Below are 20910 nucleotides of genomic sequence, written 5' to 3' on the forward strand. Positions count from 1 at the left end.
TATAGGCAATTACAAACCCTTCTAGAGGGGTCACCAATTACTTGCAAAATGTTGGTATACTGGCGGAAAGGCTGACATTTTATCTGGCTGACAGAAGACCTAACTCAGAGTTTTAACTTGGAAATGGACATGCAGCTTTATTGTTGGCTGTATTTTACTGAGCAGCCAGGAACGTGAACCGCTGCTATGTCACACTAAGCTGCTACGTCACACTAAGCTATTAAACACTTGTCTGATATCAAAGAAAGAAATTGCATCTTCACTTCGGGATTTTTGGATTTAATTTGTCACTTTTACAAGACCTCTGAAGTAATTCTCCCAAGAGAACAAAAACATGGTACAAGGGAATTGTTAATACCAAACGATTGTAAACATTTCAGCCTGTAAATCGCGCGCATACGATCAGATGAACTAACACGATCATTTAGTTAACACTTTTACAGTAGACGAAAATGAGTATTAAAATAATGACGTTATCGTTCATGTTCTCTAATGTCATTGCCGCTATATCAACATTCATACGGGCTTGTTAAAATGCACTCAACTAAAATGAGGTCTAATACAAGAGCTATATGTATGTATGTATGTGTGTGTGTGTGTGTATATATATATACACACACGCACATGTACATATATACACACATATATATACATATACATATATATATATATATACACACACAATTCTACCAGCAGATAATGCTCCTTTCATCATTTTACAATATGATGAGCAGTTATATCATTCCATGCCTTATATTGGATCTTACTAGATTGTGCAAGTATCCTTAAATTGGAATCAAAATGAGTGTAAATGTATAAGGAAGCACTATGGTGCCTCTTTTACTCAGAAGTTAAATTGTATGATGCCTTTCCTTCATGCATCAGATGTGCGAAGATTTTTCTATATACTACTGTTTACAATTGTAATATAATGGAGCTTAAAGATACCTTGTGGAGAATTAAAGAGAAAAAAAATGCTTAGTGCTGATTTTGGCAGAAACTACGTGCATTATTTTCTTTCACGCAATGTAAATATTTATCGCCACTGAGTAATCACATGATATGCAAATTCAAGTGTACTTGATGTGTGCTGCTGACTTCATCTGATAGCAAAACATGACATTGGCTGGCTAACATTAGAATAGCCTATGTTTGTGTTCCCACGAGTCAATTGAACGCTAGATTAAGTTGCCCAGATGTTTTTGACCTCTCATTTTCACTTATTTCATTGTATGGTGCGCAAGAACATTTGATTAAATAACCCTAGTTTTCAAAAGCTAAAGATGAGAAAACATACAAGATGCTGACGTTCCCTGCAACGTAGAAAATGATCTGCACAATCTAATGAGATCTAATACAGGAGCTGTATTAAAAGAAACCTGCCTTTACAAAGATAGTAACGCTTAGTTTTAATTGCCATGTAAGAGGTATTAAATTAATATATTTATTAATATAGTTGTAGAGCAATAGTAACATGTTAACCAATAAAGTTGCAGTCAAGAGCTTTAATATTGTAATCGTGGTTAAAACTGTTTTCGAAACTCCTTTAGTACATACACCTACTATCCGATACTGACTTGGCACAGTTATGCCTTACATCTGTATTTCATTTGAAAACAGTAAATTGACTGGCATCTGTGCTGTGTAATTTCAGTAATTTTAAAGCTACATCAGATAAATAAAAGTAAGAAAAAAAAAAGAAAAAGAAAAAGTATAAAGTGTACAAATACATGCCAACATCTTTTAAAGCCAGTGACATCACTTGCTTAACAAAGAAGAGGTTTCATCTGTGGGAGGCAGATCAGAGATCCTCTCTCATCGCAAGGATGACTTCCTCTGTGCGGGGCAGGCTGACACACGACTGCCCACTGATCATACACACGCTCACACAGTGGAATTGGAATGAAGCCACTGAAGTTCAATGAATAAAACATTTGTGTGTCATGTCAAGCCCCCACTACACCCGCAACATTTCGGCTACAAACAATGCAGCCTATTGAGCCAAGAGATGCAGATGGGAAAGAATACGGTGCCAAGCTTTTTCCAAACTTTAAATCTATGCAAATCACTTTTTATAATATATAGAATAACGTGTATAACCTCTGCTAAAACATATTTGAAGGTTAGACAAGCAGTGTACAAATCAGCACAAATGCAAGTGTAAAAATGCAACATGTTCATTTAAAGTAATGTTTCAAATAAATGGTACTTTCCATTTAAATGGGGCATCAAGGGATCGCTTCAAATTCAGTTTTGAATACAATAAAAATGTATTAAGTCAGCACATGCAGCATCACTCAACATTAAAAACTCCTAAAAGGGTAATAAGTCAACATGCACTCAATGGCCAACACTGAACTCAAAACTGTGTTTTCTATCAAATTGGTTAACTCAGTGGAGACCTTATATTGTAATTAAAAGTATACTAATGAGCCAATGTAAAACTCACAACACATTTCTTATTATGCATCATGTGTGTTCATTTTTGAGGCTGTGCCACAATACAAGTGTTCTGTACCTGTGTGTGCATTGAATTTCACCCACAGTGGCACACAAGATTTACATTAGAAATCATTTCAAGTCACATTTATGTTGTTCCAAACAGCATAATAAGAGTTTAAAAAAGGGGGATTCTGCAGAAGTTGATTGTGTTCATCAAGTCACATTCAAACGGACGTAGAGGCACACTTGCCATCTAACGGCTACTCTTGCTCTCTAAATAGATGTGAAGTCAACCAGCTTCCCTGTTGTCGTACTGTAGTATAACAGAGGGGGGTCGGCTCTTACCAGACTTGTCTCATCCCATCTGCGGCAGTTCCTGGTTAATCCCACGAGCCGGGGGGGCCGGGCCGGGCATCCCGTCTTTGATCGACACCCCCACGATGCTTCAACAGTATTCCTTTGTACTTTGTTCACTCAACGACGCAGCTGCACAACAAACTCACCTCCAGTTTTTAGATCAGAAATAAAAGAAAAGTCCTTCCTGCTCTTTCAAGGGTTGTACGTTTTTTTGTTTGTTTTTGTGTGGTGGGATTCACACTCACCTGAGTTAGTACTGTCTGAGGTTTGTCAACTTCGATATTGATCCTAATCAGTGAGCACCAGAACTTTTTCCAAGGGTCGCATACAGAAAGATCAAAGGATGCAAGAGCCACTTTGACATTCTTCACCATGCTAAGAGCCTTTTTTTTTTTTTCATGTTATTAGAACTGTTATATTGTAGTGTAGCGGTTTGGACTTGTTTGCTTGGTGATGTATCGGAAGATGCACAATGGTCATTGCACCGGACTGTTGCTATATTAGTCATTCGAACTGCTCTAAGTGCTAGAGGACTGCATCTTTTTGCACAATTGTCCCAAACAAATAAAAAATAAATAAATAAAAATGTACCGGAATTACCAGATAACTAGCAACCCTTTATTGCTCAGTGACTGTTTTTTGTCAATGTCTTTATGTCTCAAAAGTGTTCTGTCAATTGACGTTGACTGTTGTCGTACTAAAGGGGCTCCAACTACCGGAGACAAATTCCTTGTGTTTTTTTGGACATAACTGGCAAATAAAGATGATTCTGATAAAGGTTAACTGTGCTTTTTGCTTTAGTAATAATAGCATTAATCTCAAATACAGAAAATACCTTTTTGTAATGCCATGCATATTGAAACTGTATTGCATTTTTGTACATTTTGAGACGTAATAGTGGTTGTATTAAGAGAAGGATTAGGTCACTTAAGCCCCCCCATGAAGGACGAGGTCCGAAAATGCATCACAAAATTTTTTTTTATAATAAAAACAAATAAAGGATGACTGGCAACAAATGGCACGCAAGCCGTAGTTTGGACATCCCTCATCCAAATCAAATTTCAAATGCATTTTTTTTTTAAATTCTCCTGAAAGAAGACAAAGAGAAACATGAAGTTCTAGAAAGTATAACCTTCAAGTAAGTAGTACCTTACGTGCTAATGAGAGCCCATGAAACAGGAGGTGCAAAGGCCCTCTTGGACACGTCGTTTATTAAACCAATGAATCGCCATTTTTGCGGCCTCAGCATTCCCGAAGAAGTGACCAATCGTTGCAAACACGTTTATCCTGGTGAAAATGTATGTATTACAGGGGTCTCCAACCAACGCAATACCCCAAACAACTCACTCAGTGGCGCATCCTCAGAAGTTGGACAAAAAAATGTCTCCGTCACCAGTTTCACCGATCAACGCGATATTTGGTGGACATATCAGGACCCACGAAAGTGTCCCACCCATGCACAGGTGAACAGGGAGTCAGCCATTTTAGTTGGAGGCAGCCGTTTTGGGAGAAATTCCAGGGCTCATACTTTGGCAATCTCCGACTGGGAAATTCTTCAAGATGAGCCCCAATCAGAAGCAGGTAAACTTGACAGACAGGTGATGCGAAATTACTAACCTGTTTTCCTACGGCATCTAATGTGGACCGAGTATGGCGTCAAAGTTTGATGATCATTGAGAATTCTCCATTGAAAGGGGGTATGGCAGCTGGTTCATCGCTGCTTGTAGCTATAAATTATATCTCTCTCTCTTTAGAGATGCGACTGACAAGGGTTTGCATTGCCCAGTTGAGATTCTATTTCGTTCTAAACATAGTTATGAAATTTGATCCCAGGCATTCCAAGCATCAGAAGTCATACAAAAAGTTTTCTTTTTCTAGGGATCGACAATTTTCTAGGCATTTGGTTCAAAATCACGAGTTGAAACAGGCAAAGAAAAACAAAAGGTTCAGCTATGTGAAAAAGCGTCATTTGAAAGAGAACATAACCCAGTGACAGCATGCCACTTGCGTTTTAAGATTGTGTTCATGAGTTTAGTTTTTTTTTTTTTTTTTTCAGCTAGTAGAAGCCGTTTTTTTGAGAAAAAAAAAAAAACCATCGGACAAAAGGTTGGGTGTCAGCTGATCCGTGAGGGTAAAATCAGAACAAGTAGAGGGGCTAACTTGAAAAGCAAGCGCCAGTTTGTCTTGCTAGGCTGGAGACGAATGAAAATTTAAGGCACAGCCTTCAGTAATATTTGTTCTTAACACATTGCCCAGTTATGCTAAAACTGCTTCTTGGCAACAGCCACGCCCACTCATTACATTTTGCTCCCGTCTCCACAACGGATGTTGATTGGGAACCACTGCCAATTTGTAGCTTGGCAAAACGAATTCATGACATCCCAACAAACACCGTCATTCTCTTACCATTAGTGCTTTCCAGCCTCCTCTGTGCTGCCGCTGCTAATGGCGGAACATCATGTTTGATTGACGTGCCAGTTCATGCGACGGGGACACAATTGTGATGTCCGACCTGTGCTCGTCTCATCAGGTTTCCTCTCCGAAATGTTAGTTGCTGAAATCGACTAGAAGTTTTATTTTTTAAACTTTCAGCAGCTGACTGGCTTGCATGTCTGCCTCATAGTTCTGGATTTCGAATTCCAGCTCCAGTCTTCCTGTGTGGAGGTTGCATGTTCTCTGTATACTCTGGGTTCCTCCATTCAAAAAAATGCATGTAAGATTCATTCAAGACTAAATTTTCCATAGATGCGAATGTGAGTGAAATTTTATTTATTTTTATTTTTTTTAACTTTCATGCAATAAATCAAAGTCTTAGTGAATTACAGGAATATAATGACAAAAATATCTATAAAAGTATACAATATGGAACTAATCCAAATTGGGATAATTGTGGGCTTGGCGGAGGTTTGGACTCTTCCTGAGTGCCATTTAAAAGTTTTTTGTTCTGGGTTTTTCGTGTGTGCATTACCTGTTTGAATCCAAAAGAGCAGATTTCCACTTAACTGTGTGGAGAGGCGTAGCATGGGCCAAGGAAGACACCGTGAAATCAGAGTGCAAATCCAGATAGTGGATGCAGGATTAATTGACACGTAAAGATGGCGAACAATATCCAGCGAATGACTTTTCTACATCGCCGAGGGCTTCAAACATCACCTATTCACTTTTGCTAATACATTTTCGTTGATGCAATTTACACATACTCTTGAGGGCTGATATATTTGTTGACAAAATCTGAGAATTTATCTGATCAAATGAACTGCACACCAACATTCCGCTGGTTAAACTGCATAAAAGGCTTTAATTAATATTATTTTTTTAAATGCTAGTAAACGTAAATTTTGACAAAGTTCTATTTTTTTTAAACTTTCAGCAGCTGACTGGTTTGCACGTCTGCCTTCAGTTCTTGAAACATGGACATAGTACCCAAATAAAGGAGCAAATTGGTGGTGGTATCTTGCAGAGGTGGGAGTAAGTCACAGATGTACAAGTCACAAGCAAGTCTCAAGCAAGCCCTCCTCCCCCAAAAAAGTCACCACCAAATGTCATTACTTGCTTCAAGCAAGTCATAAGTCACAATATTGCGCAGTCACAACATATACTGCAGTGATACAATTTGTCAATGATCATTACACAAAAAGTACATTTGCACCTCTAAAAATACATGCACACAAAAAAATAACATTTTATGGCCAACTACATCTTTCTTAATATTTAGTAGAATACGTTCCCCCCCCCCCCAAGAATTGCATGAGTGTTTAAAGCTACCAATATATCTAACACCGTTACTGTGCTCATAAATATTGAAATATACTGCAGGTGGAGTAAATGTTATGGTCAGATTTAAAAACATGTTTTTGGTGCCACTCTGTTTCCCAGATATACAAGTTTGTGTGAGTAAATGGGTGAATGAGAGGCATTAACGTATTAACTGTACTTTGTAGGTTGTCGCTTTATGAAGTTCAGTCAGTTTACTTGCATTAGTTCCCGCGCGTCCCTGCAACACCCAATATGGTTGACACGCTGCTACCAGAAGAGCCCCTCAAGGGTCAGTCTATGTATGCGTCTATGCTAACATTTTAAATCTGTTTCGTAATGTACTGTCAACAACTTTGTCTTTTCACTTAAATGCATAAACTGAGGTGAAGTTTAGTTAACCTGTGATCAGCTATTGGTGAGCTAAACTGTGAAGCTAAACTGGATAGCTTACCTGCATCTGAAAGATGGACCTCGTCGAAGTTGTCTTTTTTATCTTTGAGTCGCAACCTCTGCATGCTGCTCTTGTCTTTTTCCAAATTTCATCAAAAAGATAACCAGTGAATCCAAATGTAATCATCTTTGGAGCGTCCTCTGTGAGCTCTACTCAATGAGGCAGCCTCAGCCCTTGTCTGTGGTTGGGGCATACTGGATGCCAGACTGGTGGCATGCACAACACAAAACAACTTCTTTCAGATACAAAAGGCACACTATCTTGACAATAAGACTTGTTGTCATATAGTCCAAGTAAGTCGAGTCGACTCTTTCATAAGTTTTAGCCAAGCAAGTCATAAAATTAGCAACTTGAGTCCAGGTCCTGACTCAAGCCCGCCACGTCTGGTACCTTGACTTATGAGTTATTCAAGTTACGAGCCGCCGCTCGGAACATTCACTGCCGACCTGTTAGCAAACATTTTAGTTACGAGCGGTAGATAATGATCGCGAACTCGACTGCCTTCACAACAAGCAGCAGTTTGGTCGACAGAACAATTCTTTAAACAGGTGGCTTCAAACTTGGTATTGCCACTTCCAGTTGACGTTTACTGTCAAACGAAACAAAAACAAAAAGTACGTGTATTTAAAACAACCACAACTTCGCCTTTGGAAAGTATGCTAGCCAAATGCTAACACACAATGCAAAACACCATAGACGGGCTAGTGATTAGCATCAATGCCATGGTGTTATAACCCTTTAAGAAATATATTTGAACACAAACTGTAAGCAACGCAGGTAGACAATCATTGTCCAACAAGTCCCGTAAGCATATATTCTTTAAAAATGGCTAATATTACTGTGGTTGAGTTGTGAAATACGTGTCTGTATAATACTACCCCCTAATGTCCAAGGCACACACACTCCAGAAGGAGCACAATGTAGAGCTATTAGATTCCATTAATTCCAATGGGGAAAGATGATTTGAGATGAGTGTCTTGAGTTATGAGCGCGGTCACAGAATGAATTTGACTCCTAAGTCAAGGCACCAGTCTATATTTTTAAGGTGTACTTCCGCTGCACATGTTGATGGTCTGGAGAACAAACAGAATGAAAACCAAAGCTGGCTTGCACAAAACTCCAAGTGACCATTGTAATTCATAGTACAAGCTTGTGTACATAGAAACAGAATGCTCGGTCAAAAGCTGCACCTCAACCAAATACACTGAATGTATTCAACTATTGAATAGAGTACAGAGCAAGACCTGGCAAGAACATGGACTACTGTATGCAAGCTTCAGGCAGGTCACAGGTGTTATTTGAACCACCATTCATCTTGTTTCATTCCTCCAGTCCAGTTTTTGTCCACAAGTGGTTGGATTGAGGAAAAAAGCTTTCCAACATGCCGTCGGCTTACCTTTTCTCCAATTTTGCTTCAGCTCCTCCGAAACAAAATCTTTTAAATGTGCCAAAAGTGACAGTAACACCCTTGACTGAGGTAAAACAGATAAAATGTTCCGTCCATGGTTGGTAGTTTAATGCAGTCATGTCTACTTCATAGTTTGCGTTCCAATATGTGACGGTTTGGCCAATATGGTAGAACTTGAAGTCACAGGCTAACTGCCTACAATGTTTCCAAGCACACTCATTGTTGAATAACACGTTTCCCTCATACTCTTGAGACAAGAGTCCAATTTTTAAACTGGCAAAAGAAACACAAATCCCTCAAGCATGGCCATGGGGCCACTGAGAGTATACCGAAACAGTTTATAATTAAATAGTTCCTATTTTTTGCAAGTTTGAGTGTTGTTGTTTTTTAAAGCGTGTTGAGAGACTCTTCTCTCATTACGATTACAGGCATGGCTGTAATAATTCAGGAACTGTGAACAATTAGTTGCTCGTTAAATAAAGACGGTAGCTTGCTGATTAATAATTGGTTACGGTAACAAATAATATAAAATATTGATCATTATTTTCTCAAAAAGCAAGCAAGTTTTAATTCTTATGGCATTTAGGAGTACGCATGGTAGCTCTGTTTATTGGTGTTAGCATTATGAGAGGTTCCTTCAAAAAAATGTCCCTCCTGCAAGATCCCAAAATTTTGAAAACCCTTGTACTAATGACCGTTTCTTCCCAAGGTTGTGAGGTTTTTATCGACATACGCAATTATTTTAACACAGGCTACTCACTCACTGTCGCCCCATGCTGTTAAGACTAGAATACTGCACACACTTGCAAGCTTCAGTTTTTAGTGACAAATCGTACAGCTTAGTATGTCTCGTTTGTTACAAATAAAGGCACATTTGTTTGGACAAATAATTGACCAAAAAAAAAAAAAAAAAATGCTCATAACAGTTTAAGAGCTGATATCTAGCCATTTGCCATAGGTTTCTTGATAGTAACCAAAATCACTGGGAATACATTTAAGCTTAAGCATTTCAAATATGACAAAGTATTATGGAATTATAATATACTACTAATATAATAGTATAATTTTGTCATGTTCATTGTATTCTTCAGGTAATATACCTCAAGGGGTACAAGGCACTAAAATGATCAAGAAATTGAAGAAACAAAGTGGCCTTATATTTTTTCCCATGACTATTTAGTTTTTGTGACACATAAAACCAAACCAGCAGTAGGAAGAACTACCAAAACCAGAGAAAGGATCACATTTCTCTCCATAGACTACTTTCGTTCCACCCACTTTATTCAACACACAGAAAAAGGATGCATGCTGAAGAAAAGTTCAGAATGACAAAGTTTGTAATGATGAATTCTTATCCCTACCCGAAGATAACTTCAAATGTCAGTGGAATATTGACCAGGCCTCTAATAGACGAAAATAATGTGCACTGCCTATAAGCCCGTTAATTATATATACAGTGGGTACGGAAAGATTTCAGACTCCCTTAAATTTTTCACTCTTTGTTAGATTGCAGCCATTTGTTAAAGTCATTTAAGTTCATTTTTTCCTCATTAATGTGCACAGCACCCCATATTGACAGGAAAAAACGGAATTGTTGAAATTTTTGCTGATTTATTAAAAAGGAAACACTGAAATATCACAGAGCCATACGTACTCAGAACCTTTGCTGCGACACATTTAACTCTGGTGCTGTCCATTTCTTCTGATAATCCTTAAAATGGTTCTACACCTTCATTGTAGTCCAGTTGTGTTTGATTATACTGATTGGACTTGATGAGGAAAGCCACAAACCTGTCAATATCAGACCTTACAGCTCATAGTGCATGTCACAGCAAATGAGAATCATGAGGTCGAAGCAACTGCCTGAAGAGCTCAGAGACAGAATTGTGGCAAGGCACAGTTCTGGCCAAGGTTACAAAAACCTTGGCCACTTGCTGCACTTAAGGTTCCTAAGAGCACAGTGGCCTCCATAATCCTGAAATGGAAGACGTTTGGGACGATCAGAACCCTTCCTAGAGCTGGCCGTCCAGCCCGAACTGAGCAATCGGGGGAGAAGAGCCTTGGTGAAAGAGGTAAAGAAGAACCCAAAGATCACTGTGGCTGAGCTCCAGAGATGCAGTCGGGAGATGGGAGAAAGTTCTAGAAAGTCAACCATCACTGCAGCCCTCCACCAGTCGGGGCTTTATGGCAGAGTAGCCCGACAGAAGCCTCTCCTCAGTGCAAGACACATGAAAGCCAGGATGTAGTTTGCTAAAAAAAAAAAAAAAAACACCTGAAGGACTTCAAGATGGTAAGAAATGAGATTCTCTGGTCTGATAAGACCAAGATAGAAATTGTTGGCCTGAATTCCAAGTGGCATGTGTGGAAAAAAACAGGCACTGCTCATCACCTGTCCAATACAGTCCCAACAGTGAAGCATGGTGGTGGCAGCATCATGCTGTGGGGGTGTTTTTCAGCTGCAGGGACAGGGAGACTGGTTGCAATCGAAGAAAAAATGAATGCGGGAGGGATATCCTGGACGAACACCTTCTCCAGAGTGCTCAGAACCTCAGACTGGGCCGAAGGTTCACCTTCAAAAAAGACGATGACCCTAAGCACACAGCTAAAATACAGAAGGAGTGGCTTCAGAACAACTCTGTGACTTTTTTTGAATGGCTCAGCCAGAGTCCTGACTTAAACTCAATTGAGCATCTCTGGAAAGACCTAAAAATGGCTACCCACCAACGTTCGCCACTCAACCTGACAGAACTGGAGAGGATCTGCAAGGAGGAATGGCAGATGATCCCCAAAGTCAGGTGTGAAAAACGTGTTGCATCATTACCCAAAAGACACATGGCTGTATTAGCTCAAAAGGGTGCTTCTACTAAATACTGATCAAAGGGGGTGTGTGATATTTCAGTTTTTCTTTTTTTAATAAATCTGCAAAAATGTCAACAATTCAGTTTTTTTTCCTGTCAATGTGGGGTGCTGTGTGTACATTGTGGAAAAAAATTAAATGATTTTAGCAAAAATTGAAGGGGGTCTGAAAACTTTATGTACCCACTGTATCAGGCTAAAGTACCTTCATGCTTCAGTCTGGATCCAACTACAGATTAATGACGCACAGGAAGCTAAATCAACAGGCACAATTATTTGCACGTCATCCAAAAATTTAATTACAACATATCTCTGTGGCTTAGTGAACTGTGTTAGCTCCTTTTTAAGTTCTGCATCATTCACCGGTCAACTACTGGTGTCACATGCCCAGATCCTATAGGCATTTGTTAAATTACCAAATTATTTAAAGCACATACTGAGCCGATTTTTGTCATCAATGAGCACCAACTGGTAAAATTTAATGCAACTTAAGAGTCACCGTTTTACCAGCCCATTCTAGCTTTTACCACCTAAACACACCAATCCGCTTAAGAGTATGAGGGTCAATAACACTATAAAGTGCCTTTGGTGTCCTCGTCAGAATTGCAGTCATCATGAAAATGTAGGAGAATAACTAAACACTCGAGGTCTTACTGGGCAAACTCCTGCACACATACCAGTACAGTAAGTCTCTAAAAGTGTTACCTTGACTTGATTCTTAGCCCCCCCCCCATCAGTTTATTTTGGCATGTCCCACACAATGATATGTTAACTAAAGTGTTTGTAAAGTAGTTAACCAACTACATTTTAAAAAGTACAGTTTTAGTGTGGAATTTAGTTATTTGGAAAAAACAAACAAACAAAAAAAGAAGCCATTAGGGCTTATGTATATTCTATTTTCATGATCACATTGAAGGTTTTGCATCTGTCCTTGAAATTACTGCCCACTGTCATTATGGAGTAACTGCCCCTTTAAGGAACCCTTTCACTTTCAGTGACTTTAGGATCAACTTTTCGACTTTCTTCAATGGAAGCTGAAACAGTGGCTAGTTGCAGAGTAAATATTTACACTTGTGTTTTGTAGTGCATCATCATGTGTGTAATAGACTTTACCCCCCATCTTGTCGGCTTGATCAGTATTGGCCGATAAAAATTGATCGGCTTTAATGTCGTAATTCGTCGATCCGATCCTCCGCAAAAGACATTTACTCCACGTCGTCATCGTGTACAGTATATTTGAATCCAAATGCTAGTTTATTTTCAGCCTTGCCGCGTGCCTTTTGAAGTACTACTGTAAATACCTGACAGCCAATAAAGTTTTTTTTTTTTTTTTTTTTTTTAAACATATCGGCGGTGTAGGACAGACAACACATCTGAGGCAGACAACAGGTAATGCCCAGATATGACTACAAGACAAATTCTGTCTGTCAAGTCTGACAAATTTGGTCTTTCACGAATGCACTACTACAATAAAATCTTCGCTTCGTCTTTTACGAGCACGGGGCTTTATTTTGTCAACTCAAACGCGACCGGATACACTCATTAACATGGCGACGACATCACGCCAAATGTATTATGAGAACAAACTGGGGGAAAACGTGTGTTGGTGGTCACCTGTGCTTGGGAGAGGACGTTCATTTAAGGATTGCTTGAGGTATGTTCACGTATTGTTAATACGATATGGCTCGCAAGCAGGCAACAAAACGTGATGTAGCCTAGCAAGCTAGTGCTAGCACTAACAGTTGTACATAAACATGCAGGCATTCTGTCGAATCATGCTCTAAGGTTTCGCTGTGTGTGGAGTAATTCAATTACAATAAAGTAATTCAATTACAATAAAGTAATTCAATTACAGTAAGTTAGCACCCATTATTTCTGTCATGTTGTAATGGTGGTTTGACCTAACTGATTAGAATACATGACCCGACTAAAGCAGTGATTTCCAATCTTTTTGGAGCAAAGGCACATATTTTGCAATTGTAAAATCTCATAGCACACCAATAAACAAAAATGTCACAAAAAGTAGACGCACACTAATTACTGTTTATACCTCCTGCCATCTAATTTAAGAGCATTTATTTGTTCGGTCTGTCACTATGCCTCACTGGCATAAATAGAGGAACGAAGATTATTTCTTCTTCTGTAAATGAATTTTTCGAGCAGTTAAGTAGAATTCTATAATTTCCCATGGCACACCTGAAGATCACTCATGGCACACTGGTTGGGAATCACTGGACTCGAGAAAACTTTTGAAGATACTCAATGTACATTACTCAAGTAAATACAGTAAATGAACAAGTCATCTAAATAGACATTGCTCGTTCTTGTGATCGGTTATCGTTTTTTTAAACTCAGTGATCGGCCTAAAAAAATTCTGATCATGTAAATTCTAGTGTGTATGGATGCTGTCAGGTTTAAGATGTCCACTCTGTCAGTGACATATCAGTTGATATAAAAACCTTTCAGAAATTTGAAACACATTTGTTAAACAGTACTGCTTGCTAACTGAATCATTTTGCCAACTCATGGTCCACCACGTGCTCAGTTAACCAAAAATGTCCACAATCCTGTCATTGTCCACTCTGTCAGCAAGCTCACATATTTTGCTGTTTGCATGTATTGTCTGCTTACTGGTTTTTTGTTTTGTAACTGTGTGGGCTTGACTAATATGCACTTCTAACAGCACATCAACTGAATATGTACTTCAATGGAAAAGCTGAGATTCTCTGAGGGGATAAAATGAGAAGTCTCAAAGGCACCATATGGTGATATTGACTCATCTATATGAAATTTGAGGAAATTCTGCCCACAATTTTTAAAACAATAGGGTGTACATATGAACATGCATCACAAAAAGTCTCGCAAAACAAATGCACCGTGCAGTTGCTTTGCTTCTTTACGGTCATAAAAAGGCATTTTTGTGACCGTTGGACTGAATGCAACTGTACTATATTTTTGATATTGAAGACATTTTATGGCATAAACATTTTGTAAATTCTGGTGACTTCTGTGTGAAAGAATGAGAGGTTGATTCACATAAGCGCCACTACTCGTGAGAAACTACATTTTATTTTTCCCAACATGTCACGAGCTTATGAAGTGAGCCTCTAACACAGAGGCTGTTAAGCAGGACACAAACAGCAGTAAGAGAAAGGACAGCGTTTAAAGACAGCATTAGCGTTACCTGAATCTGAGCCTCGACGCTCCCACCTGCCGGCACGCTTTCCAACAAGCCATTCACAGGCGCTGCCGTTAGCTGCTTGTTGAGGTCCAGAATGCTTTTCCACTCTGAGTGATGAGAAATGAGAGACAACGTGAGGAAAAAGCACAACTCGTGCAATCAGGCGAGTAAGGGAAGAATCGTTGGTTTACCTTCACTTAGCGTGTCCAGGTCCAGCATTCCGCCTGCTCGGTAGCTGTCCAGCTCTTCGGCTTTCACTTTGGTCCAGGGGATGTAGGTGACTCCTTGCTCCACGTCCCAGAACTTTTTGTGTGCTACCTTTATGCCTTTGTTCAAAGCCCACGCAATCTAGAAGAGATCACAAAGGTATGAGAAATTGAATCAAAAGGTGACAGATAATTAATGCACATTTGTAAATGAAGGCCAGATAGCATAACCATACCTTTACAGGCTTCCCATTGACTTTGTACGAGCCACGACTGAGCTTGCTCAAGGCTGTGTAGGCATCAAGTCTGTGGACCATCACAATGTAGGCACAACCTCTCGGGGGAATCATCTGCAAACAAAATCAAAAGGTTAATCAAAGTCAATCTGTTTTAGAAATAGGTAATGACTTTGATCTTGCATGGAGCACCCTTACGTTGATGGACTCAATCTGGCCAAACTCCTCTAGAAGGGACATGACATCCGACTGCTGGGTTTTCTTGTCCAGCTGACCAACCCACAGTGTTGTGCTGCACACTATAAAAAAATAAAAAATAAAAAGTTACAAAACAAACTTAATACTGCTCTATGGCAGCCTTTTCCCAAACTTAAAATCAGTTTTATCAGGACTCTCACTGTCAGGTTGTAAAATTGTGTAATTGTGACTTATGATTTTTGTTTGTTGTACTAAATGATTAGATATTGTGTTATCACTGCAACAGCATTGGAACATACTAGATGTTTATCCACAATTTTGAGAGCCCTGTCTGAAGACAGCTGAAGCCAGCATTTTTTTTTCTATTTACACTCCAATGATTAATATCCCATATCACAATAGTGTGCCTTGAACCATGCAGTCTAAATCCAAACTGAATTGAAAAGGCTGTAAATGCATATTGTATTACAGGCAGAGGTGAGTAGAGTAGCCAAACATTGTACTCAAGTAAGAGTACTGCTACTTTAGCGTAATAAACGGGGAGAACATGCAAACTCCACACAGGGGAGGTCAGATTTGAACCTGGGTCCTCAGAACTGTGAGGCAGATGAGGCAAATAAAGCTCTGAGAAATGGTCTTATACTATATTGTTTCTACTTGTTAAACAGCACAATACTGTAGGCTCACCAGGTAGATTCCAAAAACAGGAACAAGTCTGCAGTGGATATAAAAAGTATACACACCTCTGTTCAAATGCCAGGTTTTTGTGCTGTAAAAGCATTTTGACCAAGATAAATCATTTTAAAACTTTTTCCACCATTAATGTGAAACAAACCTAGAATCTGTACAACTCTTAATTTTTTTGTCTATCTTTTTGAGAGGGAAGATGAAAATAAACTTGAACGTGATTGACTTGGACTTGACGTTTTATCTTGCTGCCTTCTTGGCCAGGTCACCATTGCAAGAGATGTCCTGCTTTAACTGGTCTTTTACCTGGTTAAATAAAATCAACCTGGTTGCACAAGGATGCAGTCCCTCTTAACTGGCATGTGGTCGTGTTCAGAAGTAACAGATCACATTCAAACTCTTGTGCAATGGGAGTCCACACACAAATGACACCATTTCAATTTTTAAGATTTTTTTTTGTAAACATGCATAGGGCCTAAACAGAAACATTTGCTTTATCCACCAAAATGATTGAATGAAGAAGACCAGGCTTATTAATAATGTCTGTGAGTGAGAAAACAGAACGTATCCCAGAAGATGCATGTTTTATAGTTACTTGTGACCATAAAACAGAGCTAATGTTGCCATATGAACAGCTACAACAACAGAAAACATTCGCATCTTACCATCAAAACACCTTGCGGTAAGATGCGAATGTTTTCTCAAGTTAGAAGTGGGCTGAAATATCCAAGTTTGGGCAGTGACAAAACTACACTGCATATTAAAGCTGTCTGTAATGTAAACGAGTCGTGCGCGGCTGTCACAACTCGCTTTAATTGGCCCGCGAAGCCCAAAAGAAGACTCTGTGCGGACATGTGACTTTCTTGTGTCATTTGATTGGTGAACTTGAGTCAAACATCACTGTGATAATCACGGTGAATGGGCGCAAAAGCGCCCGATGCGGAAGTCGAAAACGAAAGCCTAAAAAGCGGAAGTCGAAAACGAAAGTCTAAAAACACATCACGCACCGAATTATTGATAAAACAAAGTAGTGAGCAGCATGTAGATTATTGTAATGGAGTAAAAGTACAGTTTCTTCTTAACATACTCGAGTAAAAGTAAAAGGTATGCTTCATTAAAGGCCAGAGGACAAACATTAAACCACTTTAACTCTAGAACCCCTTTAGAAACCACATCTGCAATTTCAAAGTGATTACATAGCATATGTACAGCAGTTAAATTGATAAATATGATGCTGAATGCTTCGGAACTATCCGGCCCCGTGACCTTCACTAGCCAAACAGTTAATTCGGCGTTGTGTGCTATTGTTCCATGCTGTTGTTCCCGTCCTTGTATATTTGTCGTATGATTTAGTGATGTCACAATGGTTTATTGTGTGGCATTTGGTTGTACAAATAGTTCAGGCAGTGGCAAGAGTTTCTTTGGCTTTTCAAGTGAAAAATGAATACGTGACCAACGGATAGGGAAAGTCAATCAACAGGGGAAGAAACGTGGTCAGCTATGTGTGCCGAGCAAGCATTCCAAACTCTGTGCTGATCACTTCGAACCGGCATTTTGAGAAAGACTTAGCAGAAAGCATTGGATACAGTTGTAGTTAGTCGGTAGGGTGAAACCGGCTGCGGTGCCAACAATTTTTCCTACGGCCATCGGGACCTCAACTGCCAGCAAGAGAACTAAATCTCGCAGCCGCCATGGTGCAGCAGCGAAGCCGTGCAGACGAGAGGTGAGGAGTTCCTTGTGTATATACCAATGACTATTATGGTTATTATGCGCTGGGCAGTAGGAAAGGAAAAAGACCCACACAGTACTTTTCAGTCCTGTCGGCTGTACTTTTGCCTATATGACAAGCCGACAGGCAAAGACTTTCTGTGCGGCGTGTTATAAAGCTACTCGAGCGAGGGACACACACTTTATAGGAACACTGCATACTATGTAAAAGCTTGTGCCGTGTCACTGAAACATATGAATATATAATATATATAGTCGTGCTAAAAAATATTGGCCCCCTAGGGGTGCTATTATTTCTGGACATGACTTTTTGTATAAAAAGACATGTTTTTGACATACAATCACATCGAGTCAGTGGCCACTCTCTTTTTCTGTTGTACAGCTGCTACTTGGCTGCTCGTTGTCGTCACCGTTAGGTTCCTACCTCCTGATCGGCTCAAACATGTAGCGTTTGACGATACAAAGTTCAGCTGGTTGTTAAAGTTAAGGGGTTTTGTGATTTCCAACCGTCTCTGAACGCACCAGACGGACTGTTTGGGTGCGTGTCGGCAGGGCAGATGCATATGAATGAGGCCAGTTCCGCTTTTTGTTATTGTTAACTTAAGAGATTTTTTGATTGATCCCGGCTTGTCATGTTTGATATACAGTACTATATAGCTTTATATTGTGTTAAAAGTACACAAACTTTTACTAAAATTGAGACTGTTGTTGAGGCAGCAACCAATTATGTTTACATTATTTGTTAATGGAAAATTACGTTCAATATACAAACTTTTCAATTTACAGACCCCATTCACGAAAACTTTAAGCTCGTAAAACGGCTGAATGTGCATCAATAGCACAGTAGCCGGTACTATATTCACTGAGGTGCAAGCACATACCACTGAGCGTCTGGCTCTTGAAGCTCGGGAGACCCTTCTGCCGCCGCTCTCGATCACGCTCTCGCTCGTTTCTGTCCTGCGAATGGGAGCGCCAGCGGTTCTCTCTCGAGCGCGATCTGGAGCGCCTGTGCTTGGGCCTTCTCGTGCGCGACGACGAGCGTGACCGTCTTCTCCTTGGAGATCTACATGAAAGATTGAAGCAGGTTATCACAGAATCTTTTCCACACCTGAAATGCAGCAAAGGGTAAATACATGGCCTAATCCAATCCAACATGCATGCTATTTAAGATGTAATGTTGGATAAAATCCACAAGAATTGCTTCCGCTTACTTGGAACCAGATCTTCTCCTGCCATAGGCTCCATGTCGGCCCTCTCTATGAAGAGATGGATCCTCCCTTGAAGCCTCCTATTAGACAATAACAAAACAATACAGCAAAATGCTAGCCAGTGTAACCTCCATTTTGTGTCCACGTGGTTTACTTGTGATTTGGAGTTCTGCACGTCATTTGTGGAATGGTATCCGTCTGGCAGCATGTGTTGCTCTGCATGACTCACCGCTCCACCATACTGGGTATGGGGGTAAGCAAAAAAAAAAAAAAAAGGACACCACAGTGGAATTAATTAGCAGCATTTGGAAGCGTATGTCAAGTAATCGTGCAATATTGTCGCAGTTCTTGAAGATTACCAGACAAACTGATAAGTGATAAACAGTGGAACATGACTGCCGGCTAGCTGGCATTTAGGAGTCATTTCCTATACAGACAGTAAAAGCATAGATTGAAAGAGCACTGAATAAAACTTCAAAATAGTGTAGCTGATCTATGAATGTCACACATGCAGCGGACAATTCACCAAACAACTAATTCAGAACGGCTTCCTTACAAACATTTTTGGAAAAGGGCAAACGGAATTGGTTGTGTAATTTCACACTGGCACCCAACTATTTTGTACACAAGCTAACAGTCCCCCTAAGGAGTTGATACCTCAAGGCTGCTTGCATTCTGTTCCATTGGAAGTGGATGAATCGTCTCCATGTTGTGCATCTGTTCAGGGTTGCCTCTGTCAGCACAAAAATGAAGCTCAGTAATATATTGGTGTCATTGACATATATACTCAATGCTTCATTTTAACAAGTGCGATTTGGATTTGCAATGGCTCCTTTTCACGTATCAGTTAGTGTAGTTTTGTTGATATTTTTACAGTGGAATCCAAAAGGTTACTCACAAAGAGCCTGCTGTGTCTTCTGTTGCTACATCCTCAGGTTCGTCATCGTAGTCAAACCGGTCTAGCAGTTTCTGAAGAAATTAATATTTTCAATCACGCAAGGTTTAACCATATTATTTTGTGACAATATGCAACTACCTCAGCGAGGGTGCTCCTTTCTTCTGTGTGCGCACGAAGCATTTCGGGGTGGGCCAAATTCACCTGGTGAGTATTTGGCTCGTTTGCATTATTGGCCGTGTGGGTCTTTTCTGCCTGCTGCAAGTTCTGAAGCATCCTCTGGAGCTACAGGACCACATACTTGGGCTTGGTGAACAATTCTGAAGCGGTCTCTAGAGTTAGAGTAGCACATTTTACAGCAACCACGCACCTCCTGACCATGCGGGGACTGGAACAGCTGGGCCACCGCGGCTAAGGCATCGGAAGTGGGCATCTGTGATGAAGTTGGCACGACAGGGGCCGCTGCCATGGGAGGAGGCTGTGGATCTGTGGAAGCTGTTCCCATGAGGAAAAAAAACAATTGTAAAAACATTGCACCATGGATTTTTTTGTTTGTCTTGAAGAAAAAGTATGTGAAGCCTTTGGAGTTTCTTAAATTTCTGCACAAATTGGTCAGAAAATCTGGTCTGTCTTCATCTAAATCAAAAGAATGAAGTTTGGATACAGTCAAAACATTTTGTCAATATATACTAGTGAACTTAAAATTAGCATCTTCATAAGAAATAAGTTCAAATTCGAATTGAGCGTGGCCAATTACATTGGTGTGTGAATTTTTGGAGTAATATGTTAAAGAATGAAGTAGCACTGTTTTACTCTAATTTGATAGAATTTTGTGGACAAGATTTTCTGTAGGCAGCATCACACAAAAGCATTCGCTAAGGAGGCATACCCCCCATACACACACACAAAGCTCAATTTCTCCCAAATCCATCATCCATTTTTCCCCCCTCCAAAATTCTTTGTGCCTTGCACTCAGGTCAAAGAGGCCATTCCAACCAGACTTTGCATTTCGGCAGATTGCCATTTTTGGGAAATCTTGTCATGTTGCTACATTCACGGTACCTGGCATACAAGTTATGGGACACTTTTGCTCAGTCTAGGCCAATAGCTTCGCACTGTGAAGGCTTCTTTATACTCGCGCGGACGACACTGCGGCTGTCCCACACGCAGTTTTCCTTTGTACTCGAATGCAACCCACGCGCGCTGTTTTGAAAATGTACTGCCGTTCACCTCCAAGTCGTGGGTGTCGCTACAAATGGTATTGGCTAGGACAGCACAGGGGAGAGTTTTCTCTACATTCT

At 40.0% G+C, this 20910-nt stretch overlaps 1 protein-coding gene across 3 annotated transcripts in view; it reads right to left on the bottom strand.

The window, feature by feature from the left end:
• The window catches only part of scaf4b (SR-related CTD-associated factor 4b), a 31719-nt gene that overhangs the window by 4858 nt on the left and 5951 nt on the right, over positions 1–20910 (bottom strand). For 2 of the 3 annotated variants that reach the window (XM_061681736.1, XM_061681735.1), the window contains exons 6-16: positions 19980–20104; positions 19751–19894; positions 19613–19683; positions 19372–19447; positions 18869–18955; positions 18718–18794; positions 18388–18569; positions 15092–15192; positions 14894–15007; positions 14643–14799; positions 14455–14558 (exon numbers count right to left, since the gene is read on the bottom strand). In XM_061681736.1, the coding sequence (XP_061537720.1) occupies positions 14455–14558; positions 14643–14799; positions 14894–15007; positions 15092–15192; positions 18388–18569; positions 18718–18794; positions 18869–18955; positions 19372–19447; positions 19613–19683; positions 19751–19894; positions 19980–20104 (1238 nt within the window). Of the gene's footprint in view, positions 1–4902; positions 7213–14454; positions 14559–14642; positions 14800–14893; positions 15008–15091; positions 15193–18387; positions 18570–18717; positions 18795–18868; positions 18956–19371; positions 19448–19612; positions 19684–19750; positions 19895–19979; positions 20105–20910 lie in introns of those variants that run through there. The other variant, XM_061681737.1, reaches the window with a different exon arrangement.

The sequence above is a fragment of the Phycodurus eques genome, chromosome 7, assembly GCF_024500275.1.
Source record: "Phycodurus eques isolate BA_2022a chromosome 7, UOR_Pequ_1.1, whole genome shotgun sequence".
Classification (NCBI taxonomy): Eukaryota; Metazoa; Chordata; class Actinopteri; order Syngnathiformes; family Syngnathidae; genus Phycodurus; species Phycodurus eques.